A 10,302-nucleotide genomic window follows, 5' to 3' on the forward strand; every position below is an offset into this window, starting at 1 on the left:
AACAAGAATGAGAGCATTCTAGCCGAAGGGCAGGCTTGAAACTTCTCTCTTAGCTTCTCACAAAACCATTTTGTATCTCTATCTCAAGGTAAGCCCTAGCCGTAGGGGAGCACCCAAATATCTAACCACCACTTGCCTTTTGATGTATTTAACTGGTAGCTCCTCTAGCCGCCCCGAGTTTCATCCTAGAATATATCAACAAGGCAAAAGTCTAGGGAAAATACAAAACAAAGTAGACAAATCATAAACAAGTCTCTCTCTCTCTCTCTCTCTATCTCTAGGATAGACATGACCATGATATCATCCATAAACAATTGTAGCACAAAATATTTCTCAAAGACAATGTTCAACATTGAATATAGCCTTCCTCCACTCCTGTCCTAATCAACCGAGTCAAAAAGCAACCTTTAACCTTGAATATAGCCATCCCCCACTCTTCTTCAAATTAACCAGCTACTGTCCCTAAACCAAAATACAGATGAGATATGCACTGTTGCTTAATATATTGTGTCAACCTTAAGCTCCCTAACACTACCCCCTAAAAGCAATGTATAGCAAAAGCATTAGCAAATAATGTCTTAAACATCCTTAAAAAGGCTCCACCAAACCCTAACCATTCTAGCACATGAACAACAGAGTCCCATCGAATTCTATCTATGCTTTGTCCACGTCAAGACCAAGAAAAATACCTGTACATGCCCTTGTGTAGGCCTTAATCCTCCCCCGCACATGTGTGCCTCTGCTACTGCAGCACCCAACCATGAGATGCCTCTCCTCTTGGGTCCATGCTACTGTCCTCTGCTCCGCCTTATGCTCCTGCAGATTAGGTAGGTACCTTTGTCTCTTCTTTTGATGTGAGGCACTGCTACCTGTTTGATAGCCCCTTCTCTTTCTTTTCTCTTTTTCTGTTGTCTCCCCCATAGCAGCCATAGTGCTACCCATGTGGCTTTCTCTCAAAACTAGGTTCACCCCCCCAATACTCTCCTCATATGGGAGCTTACAGATGTGGAGATGACCTTTCCAACAATCCAATGATATGAATTTAGATTTTTGTTGTTCTAAAGTACACAGAAAATAAAAGAGGCTTGCTCAACAAGGTAGTTTACCCGTACTTTACCAAGCATATGTTATGGGATTTTCTAGTCTCCATGGAAAATGAGAAATCCCAAGTCCAGTTGTTCTAAGAGTGGAGAGGCTGTGGAGTTAGTTGGCTAATTTTGGGACCTCATTAAGCACAACTATTTGCAATGGCAAGATTTGAATTCCGGTTTAGTCAAACTATTCCTTGAACATTAGAGCTGCTTGAAAGTTGGTGACTGATGCTCTATCATAATGCTAAACTTCTTTTGCTTACATTGCCAAAGCTGCTACGAATCATGGAAATTTGGATGATTCTGGTTTATAGGGACTAGAAATGGCTTCATCAAGGAAGAGATATCTTTGAGAATATCTTAAATGTCTCTTCCACACTCTTGTGTGTAGCTCTGTGAACAGGTACCTAGATCTCGATTCATCCTCCTCAATCCATCATTATGTCCATTCCTCATGTCTAGAGACCCCCTCGATCCTACTACGTATAATCTATGGGTCAAACTCTGGCATCTTTTGTCCCTGCATTGAAATCTCCTTGGAGGAAAGGATCGACATGCTTCTCCAATGTGCCCTAACCCTACATTGACACTATGTGATAAACAAGCATCCATGAAATGGGTGTATGAAATTGAGAAACTATCTAACTACAATTACTGTCTTGGTTGACTAAAATGGAAATGTTATCGCTAGGGTAAAGGGGCCAATAAAGAGGTGGGTGCCTTTAAAATGTCATCAATCCCTCCAATAGGGAGGCAGGTGCCACCCAATGCTCTTCATAGAAAAAGATGATGTGTCAAGCCCTCCTTTCACCATTTTTTGGACACACAGTGCCTTAGTACTGGTCCTCACCTTACCTATGCAGTGACACTCATAGATTTCTATCTTTTACAAATTTTTTCAAAAGTTTGAAAATAAAAATTAGCTCCCTATTATGACCCAATGACAGAGATAGCTTCAAATATGAACTCTGATTTTAGGAAGGCCATTTCTACTATGGATTAGTGCTAAATTAGTTAGCCCTCCATAGTACTGGCCACCTTACCCTATATGGGACGTCCCGGATGGTACCTTCATGTTGTTCACAAGGCATCAATAGTCTTTTGACAAAGTCCAAGGACCTATCTAATATCATACTACAGTACTATGATGACTCTGAGAGAGGGTGACCGAACTGCATGGGACATGAACTGCGTCAAGTCTAGAAAAACTGATGCCCTGTGAGGAGACGAAAAAAAATGCACGCATATGAGAATGGAAACATAGAATGAAGTGGAAGTCGGAGTATCTTTATTGAGGGGGATGGACGTTCATATAGAACGTATACATTCGGGGGTGGCCAACATCATTGATCCATGCCAACATCATTGATCAAACCAGTGCAATGGTAAGTGAAACAAAAGATTGTGTTGTGCAGTGATAGATGGTGAAGTTGCACAGTGAGAGGTGGCAAGGCTAAAGCTATGTGATGTAGTCAGCAGTCACGAGACTACGCTGTGCGAAGGAGGGGAGGGCAACAGTCTCTATGCTCATGAGTAAATGCATGTAGTGCCATGTGTTGAGCTCTATGTTGTTGATAATGATAAGACCATGTCTCATTATTAATGCAGTGTGGCAATCATGATGCCATAATATTTTCGGTGAGAGCACAGGCCTGTAAAAAATTCAAAATCTCACCCACCAACGTGTCGCATCGCGGCCCCAAAAGGGCCCTAAAAATAGTTCTGCAATTGGCTACACCTAAGAAAATGTTGACCCATCTCCTCTGCCACCATCCTGCCCCCGCTGTTGCTTCCTCCCCTTCCATTCCTCTGTTTCTTCCTCTCCTTCCACTCCTAACCCTTCCCCTCCTCTCCCACAGGTTTTGCCTCTCCTTCCATACTTAACCCTTTACCTTTTTGCCTTAATTTCCATGCTTTTGCCCTTGACCCTCCTCCCTTTCCTTGCCATACCTCTCCACCATCATCTCTGAAGCCTCTCAAGATAATGGCTTCTTTTGAATCTCAATCTTGAAAGTTTTAATTGCTTCTTTTAAATCTCAATCTTGAAAGTCATCCATAGATTTGATTTATATTGCTATCTTCATTTTCCCCTATCCTTGTACTTTAGATACTTTAGCTATGGAGGGATGGCGGTTGGTGATTTGGCTATACCTGTAAGGTGACTCTCTCTTTGAAATGCTATCCACAAAGACGTTTCTTGCACATGTCTTTCTTTTATCTCCCAAGCTGGAAATGTAGGTAGAAGACCTCTCTTGCATGTGTCTTTGTTTTACCTCCCAAGCCTAAAACATAGGTAGAAGGCCAATCTATTGGTGTGAGAGGGATCGCCCATTCAAACATTGAATGGTAGCTTTGTCATGGTAGCCCAATTTTGCAAGCAAGCTGGTAGACATCCACCAGTGGCTATGGAGCAACATCCACCGTAGGCTATGGAACAAACATGTGGGTTGCTAGGATAGCTCTCCTTGTACCTAACTATGATCTAGACAAATCAAGGGGATTGTTCCTTAGAGTTCCTTTCCCTAGCTCTTACAACAATGTCGGTAGTGCCAATTCCGAGAAAAAAGGAGCCATCTGAGAAAAAGTGACGCACTCTCCCAAAGGAAATCCTTGATATAAAGCTGAGGCTAAAGGTATCTTTGAGGAAGAAGAGGTAGTGCCACAAGCCCTTGCTAATAGAAACGCTTGAGGAAATACAAAAGAATGTTCATAAAAACTTCTTGCTATCTCAATCAAAGGAGGGTGTTGATACTATAGGAAGAGAGGCACCTTAAAAGAGAAATCTTGAACTTCAATGATATGCACTAGCAGATCTAAAAAGAAATAAAAGACCATGAGAAGGAGTATAAATTGATCAGTGGGTCCAATGGATAGCCAAGATACCTCCCTGATTGACTTCAAGTAAATAAGAGGATATGTGACTTAAGGATTGTGAAAGCTTTTCCTCTGGACATGCAATAGCACTTTTATGTTCCAAGGGTAACTTCTTTCGTGATGACTCCTCCAGTGGTGACTATTTTAGGGGGTTAATACCTACTTTTTTCTTTTTTAGATCTTATTACTGAAGCACTTCCTCGATAGGTCTTAATACTTCTGTCATAATCATTAAAGCAATTCCTCGATAGGTCTTAATACTTTTGTCAATACTGATGTGTTTCATATCAACTTCTCATTTTTTCATGTTAGTTTTGTTAAGAAGCAAAAATTTTATATTGGTGTCGAAAGTTTGTGTGCCCTTATAAAAATAAATATTTAAAATATTCGCCAGGGTTGAAACTTTTATGAGAAAATTTAAAGTTTCGCCTGGATTTACATCTTTTACTTCAAAATTCAAAAGAAAATATATAAAAGTCTATTATGTTCTATCAATATTGTGAAACTAAAAAAGACATCTCGATAAACTTTTGCCAGGATTTTATATTAATATATAAGTATAGCTTTGATAAAAACATCCATGCAATTTCCTCAATTGCACTTCATAAAGTGTAAGATAGATTATAGATTCACATCTAGTCTCACTCTAAGTAGAAATCATTTGTGAAGGACTTTGAATTCCTATAGCTATTGGTAGGTCTAAGAGGGCCAGGGGCCTACCCTCCTTTGCCACATTTGTACCCATCGAAATCTCTCATTCTAACTACCATCTCCTCCCAGCACCTTCTTGCCCTTCCAAATTTGAATGAGATTTGAATGCACCCTAGCTCCTTCCAAGTAGAGACAAGCCTTGACACATTTGTCACCCAAAAATCTACCATGGAATGTAGGATACAGCATCCTAGGGAGCCACTGGCATATTGACAAAATCCCTCTCACCTACTACAAGTCCAGGATGCCAAATTCCCCTTTAGCTTTTGATACCCACAATGCATGCCATTGAATGAAATGAATCCTCCAAGATAAGACCTCTGCCCCATAAAAACCCCCTCTTTGTCTTCTCTAATGACTCTTTGTGAAGTACCACATTGAGGCCACTATGTAGTTCCTATTAGTGGGGATAACGAGAATCAAAGCATTCTAGAGGCTATGTGAGGCTTGAAACTTCTCTCTTAGATTCTCACAAAACCATTTTGAGCCTCTATCCCCCCATAATAAGCCCCAACTCTAGGGGCGTACCCAGATATCTAAGCACCACCTGTCTTCTAATGTATTTAATTTCAGCTCCTCTAGCCACCCAAGCTTTAGCCCAAAGTTGAACCACAAGGCAAAAGTCTCTAGTGAGATACAAAAACGTCGTAAAAAATTTGATCTATGTGTGTGTGTGTGTGTGTGTCTCTCTCTCTCTCTCTCTGTCTGTCTCTTTCTCTGTCTCTATCTCTATCTTTCTGTCTCTCTGTCTCTCTGTCTCTCTGTCTGTCTGTCTCTCCCTCCCTCTCCCTCTCCCTCTCCCTCGCCCTCTCCCTCTCCTCCCCAGCCCTCCATCCCTCCGTCTCTCTGTCCCTCTCCCGCCCCCCCCCCCCTCTCTCTCTCTCTCTCTCTCTCTCTCTCTCTCTCTCTCTCTCCTCTCAACACCTTGTGCCCTTCTAAATTCAAATGGACCCTAGCTCCTTCCAAGTAGAGACAAGGCTTGACACTAGATTGGACCCAAAAATCTTCAGTGGAAAGTAGGACAATAGCTTATCATAACAATTCAAGTATCTCCACAACCCAATCCCAAAAGCTTTGCATCTGTCCAAAAACCATTTTGTAACCTCTACCTAGGGAGCCCCTCTCACCCGCTCTATAAGTCTAGGATGTCGAGTCCCCTTTACCTTTTGGCACCCATAATGTATCCCAGGGAATGAATTGAATCCTCCAAGGTTATTGGTGAGCCCCTCTCACATTCTACAAGTCTAAGATGCTGCAACCCCCCTTTACCTTTTGGCACCCACAATGCATTCCAAGGAATGAGGTGAATCCTTCAAGCTAAGACCTCTACCCCATAAAAGCCCCCTCTTTATCTTCTCTAATGACTTTTTCTAAAGTGCCAAATCGAGGCACTTTGTAGTTGCTATTGGTGGATAACAAGAATGAGAGCATTCTAGCCCAAGGGCAGGCTTGAAACTTCTCTCTTAGCTTCTCACAAAACCATTTTGTATCTCTATCTCAAGGTAAGCCCTAGCGGTAGGGGAGCACCCAAATATCTAACCACCACTTGCCTTCTAATGTATTTAACTTGTAGCTCCTCTAGCCGCCCTAAGTTTCATCCTAGAATATATCAACAAGGCAAAAGTCTAGGGAAAATACAAAACAAAGTAGACAAATCATAAACAAGTCTCTCTCTCTCTCTCTCTCTCTCTCTATCTATCTCTAGGATAGACATGACCATGATATCATCCATAAACAATTGTAGCACAGAATATTTCTCAAAGACAATGTTCAACCTTGAATATAGCCTTCCTCCACTCTTGTCCTAATCAACCGAGTCAAAAAGCAACCTTTAACCTTGAATATAGCCGTCCCCCACTCTTCTCCGAATTAACTAGCTACCGTCCCCAAACCAAAATATAGATGAGATATGCACTGTTGCTTGATAAATTGTGTCAACCTTAAGCTCCCTAACACTACCCCCTAAAAGCACCCCTAAAAGCAATGTAGAGCAAAAGCATTAGCAAATAATGTCTTAAACATCCTTAAAAAGGCTCCACCAAACCCTAACCATTCTAGCACATGAACAACAGAGTCCCATCGAATTCTATCTGTGCTTTGTCCAAGTCAAGACCAAGAAAAATACCTGTACATGCCCTTGTGTAGGCCTTAATCTTGCCCTGCACATGTGTGCCTCTACTACTACAGCACCCCACCATGAGATGCCTCTCCTCTTGGGTCCATGCTACTATCCTCTACTCCGCCTTATGCTCCTACAGATCAGCTAGATACCTTTGTCTCTTCTTTTGATGTGAGGTGCTGCCTGTTTGGCAGCCCCTTCTCTTTCTTTTCTCTTTTTCTGATCTCTTCCCCATAGCAGCCATAGTGCTACCCATGTGGCTTTCTCTCAGACACTAGGTTCACCCCCCCCATGCTCTCCTCATATGGGAGCTTACAGATGTGGAGATGACCTTTCCAACAATCCAAGGATATAAATTTAGATTTTTGTTGTTCTAAAGTACACAGAAAATAAAAGAGGCTTGCTCAACAAGGTAGTTTACCCGTACTCTACCGAGCATATGTTATGGTATTTTCTAGTCTCCATGGAAAATGAGAAATCCCAAGTCCAGTTGTTCTAAGAGTGGAGAGGCTGTGGAGTTAGTTGGCTAATTTTGGGACCTCATTAAGCATAACTATTTGCAATGGCAAGATTTGAATTCCAGTTTAGTCAAACTATTCCCTAAACATTAAAGCTGCTTGAAAGTTGGTGACTGATGCTCTATCATAATGCTAAACTTCTTTTGCTTACATTGCCGAAGCAACTGCGAATCATGGAAATTTGGATGATTCTGGTTTATAGGGACTAGAAATGGCTTCATCAAGGAAGGGATATCTTTGAGTATATCTTAAATGTCTCTTCCACACTCAACTTTGTGTGTAGCTCTGTGAAGAGGTACCTAGATCTCGATTCATCCTCCTCGATCCATCATTATGTCCATTCCTCATGTCTAGAGACCCCCTCGATCCTACTACGTGTAATCTATGGGTCAAACTCTGGCATCTTTCGTCCCTGCATTGAAATCTCCTTGGAGGTAAGGATCGGCATGCTTCTCCAATGTGCCCTAACCCTACGTTGACACTACGTGATAAACAAGCATCCATGAAATGGGTGTATGAAATTGAGAAACTATCTAACTACAATTGCTGTCTTGGTTGACTAAAATGGAAATGTTATCGCTAGGGAAAAGGGGCCAGTAAAGAGGCAGGTGCCTTTAAAATGTCATCAATCCCTCCAATAGGGAGGCAGGTGCACCCAATGCTCTTCATAGAAAAAGATGATGTGTCAAGCCCTCCTTTCACCATTTCTTGGACACACAGTGCCTTAGTACTGGTCCTCACCTTACCTAAGCAGTGACACTCATAGATTTCTATCTTTTACAATTTTTTTCAAAAGTTTGAAAATAAAAATTATCTCCCTATTATGACCCGATGACAGAGATAGCTTCAAATGTGAACTCTGATTTTAGGAAGGCCATTTCTGCTATGGATTAGTGCTAAATTAGTTAGCCCTCCATAGTACTGGCCCCCTTACCCTATATGGGACGTCCCGAATGGTACCTTCATGTTGTTCACAAGGCTTCAATAGTCTTTTGACAAACTCCAAGGACCTATCTAATATCATACGACAGTACTATGATGACTGAGAGAGGGTGACCGAACTGCATGGGACATGAACTGCGTCAAGTCTAGAAAAACTGATGCCCTGTGAGGAGACGAAAAGAAAATGCACGCATTTGAGAATGGAAACATAGAATGAAGTGGAAGTCGGAGTATCTTTATTGAGGGAGATGGACGTTCATATAGAACGTATACATTCTGGGGTGGCGTTGGTATGCATGAGAGAGCTGTAAGTGTTTTTGTCAACTAATGTAAACATAAGAGGATTACAGTTTGGAGTGTGGACGTCCAGCTTGCAATCCCTCTACTCATGATACTTCATCTAGTGCATGGAGGCAAAGGAGGCCTCGAGTTGCATCAATGTTGAGGTGGATATTTTGAAAGCTTCACTCAACACAGCCAGAGAAATTCCTGACCCGAACAACGTCATCGGAAGCGCTACCGTGCCGGGGCTCGCACTGCTGAATGATGCGAGCGCAAATGCCATTGTGTCCGCAGTGGGATTCATTTGGAAGTGCACCAGACCCTTGGGGAAGACGAAGAGATCGCCCTTCTGCAACGTTTGGTTGTACATCTTGTTGGTGGTGTCGACGAGGCCGACCGTGAGAGTGCCGTCTATGACGAAGAGTAACTCTGTAGCCCGAGGGTGAGTGTGGGGAGGGTTAAGGGACCCGGGCTGGAATTGCAGCAACGCTGCAGAGATGCCAAGGCCGTTGAGGGCTGGGAAGGCGTCGGCGAATGCTTTGATAGGCTTGAAATTACCCGTGGTTGCCTTCGGACCTCCTCGGAATCCAGTGAAGGTAAAGAAGTTTCCGTCGAGGGTGCTTGCATTCACGCCAGCGGGCACAGAGAAGTCCGTGAGGATGTCAGGGTCGGTGGCGAGCACAAGTTGTCCTGCACAAAGCAGGATAGGCAGGACGAATGCGTAGATGGGCATTGAGATGGTTGATCGGGCCATCGTGACAGGCTTACGGTGAGGGGGTCGCCTGCATGCAACGAAAAAGTATGCCAGGTGTGTAAGACTTGCAACAGTTCAAAAATAAATTTTCATCTCTATTATAAACTTCGAGCGCGCGCGCGCTCTCTCTCTCTCTCTTTTACAAGCACACTCACATACACACAGTACCGTCCGCCTTAAGGAGGTGGAGTTTTTTAGCTGTATCGTCAAGTCATTGAATCTTATGTTTTGAACTTCCAACATCAAACATGTTAATTTCAAGGATGCAACCACGTTAGACAATCACAAACTCTATGGGAAACAAACAGAGGTGAGTATAAAGAAAAAAAGGTCCATCAAAGAGGATGACACACATTAGGAACATCAGTTGTCCAAGTCTGTGCACTTCAATCTCGGCTGTGTAGTGACAACCTACAACTAGTTTTGCTTAACGCCACATCTCCTTCATGATTCCGTCCTGGTTTTCTTTCCTCTTTCGGAGACAGGAATCATGTCACAGCGTAGGCAACTTTTCCAATTCACAATAATGCAACAATTTTCCATGGATAAACAGACGCAATATCTACACGGGGCTGTGCTTAAAAGAGCTTACGTTCGCGTACAGTTGCTCGAAGTTTGAAGAGCCCAAGGTCAGACAAAGTGAGAATTCTACGTAAACGGGGTTGCTGTAATGAAAAGGCCACACTGCACCTATATATCCACCGAAAAGACCTCGAACACATCGAAGAACTCTTTTGCATTGCCGGCCTGAGTGGAGGATTGCATCTTCCGCGACGTTGAAGCGTGCCATGTGGAGAACAAGTCCAAAATGGAAGCGGCAAGGCCTGCGGCCGTTCTAAAGGCGTTTAGCTAATCGTATCGAATACGGGGTTGTCGACGTTGTCACGGGGATGATGATGTATCCCCGCAATCGAACGATGATTGGAGCCGTCCAAGGCTTGGGTCATTTTTGCCTCCAATAAAGAATGAAGAAGAACACTCAGCCACTTGTTATGAATCTAAGCCCTTTAT

At 42.9% G+C, this 10,302-nt stretch overlaps 1 protein-coding gene across 1 annotated transcript; it reads right to left on the minus strand.

Moving 5' to 3' along the window:
• Positions 1-8,655: 8,655 nt before the first annotated feature.
• Positions 8,656-9,291, minus strand: LOC147890740 (germin-like protein 9-3). The gene has a single exon (XM_087389813.1). It carries the CDS (start codon positions 9,289-9,291, stop codon positions 8,656-8,658), a length of 636 nt encoding a protein of 211 aa, XP_087245939.1.
• Positions 9,292-10,302: the final 1,011 nt, after the last annotated feature.

Source organism: Dipteris shenzhenensis, chromosome 18, assembly GCF_047967505.1.
Source record: "Dipteris shenzhenensis isolate YYH24624 ecotype China chromosome 18, Dip_SZ_1.0, whole genome shotgun sequence".
Classification (NCBI taxonomy): Eukaryota; Viridiplantae; Streptophyta; class Polypodiopsida; order Gleicheniales; family Dipteridaceae; genus Dipteris; species Dipteris shenzhenensis.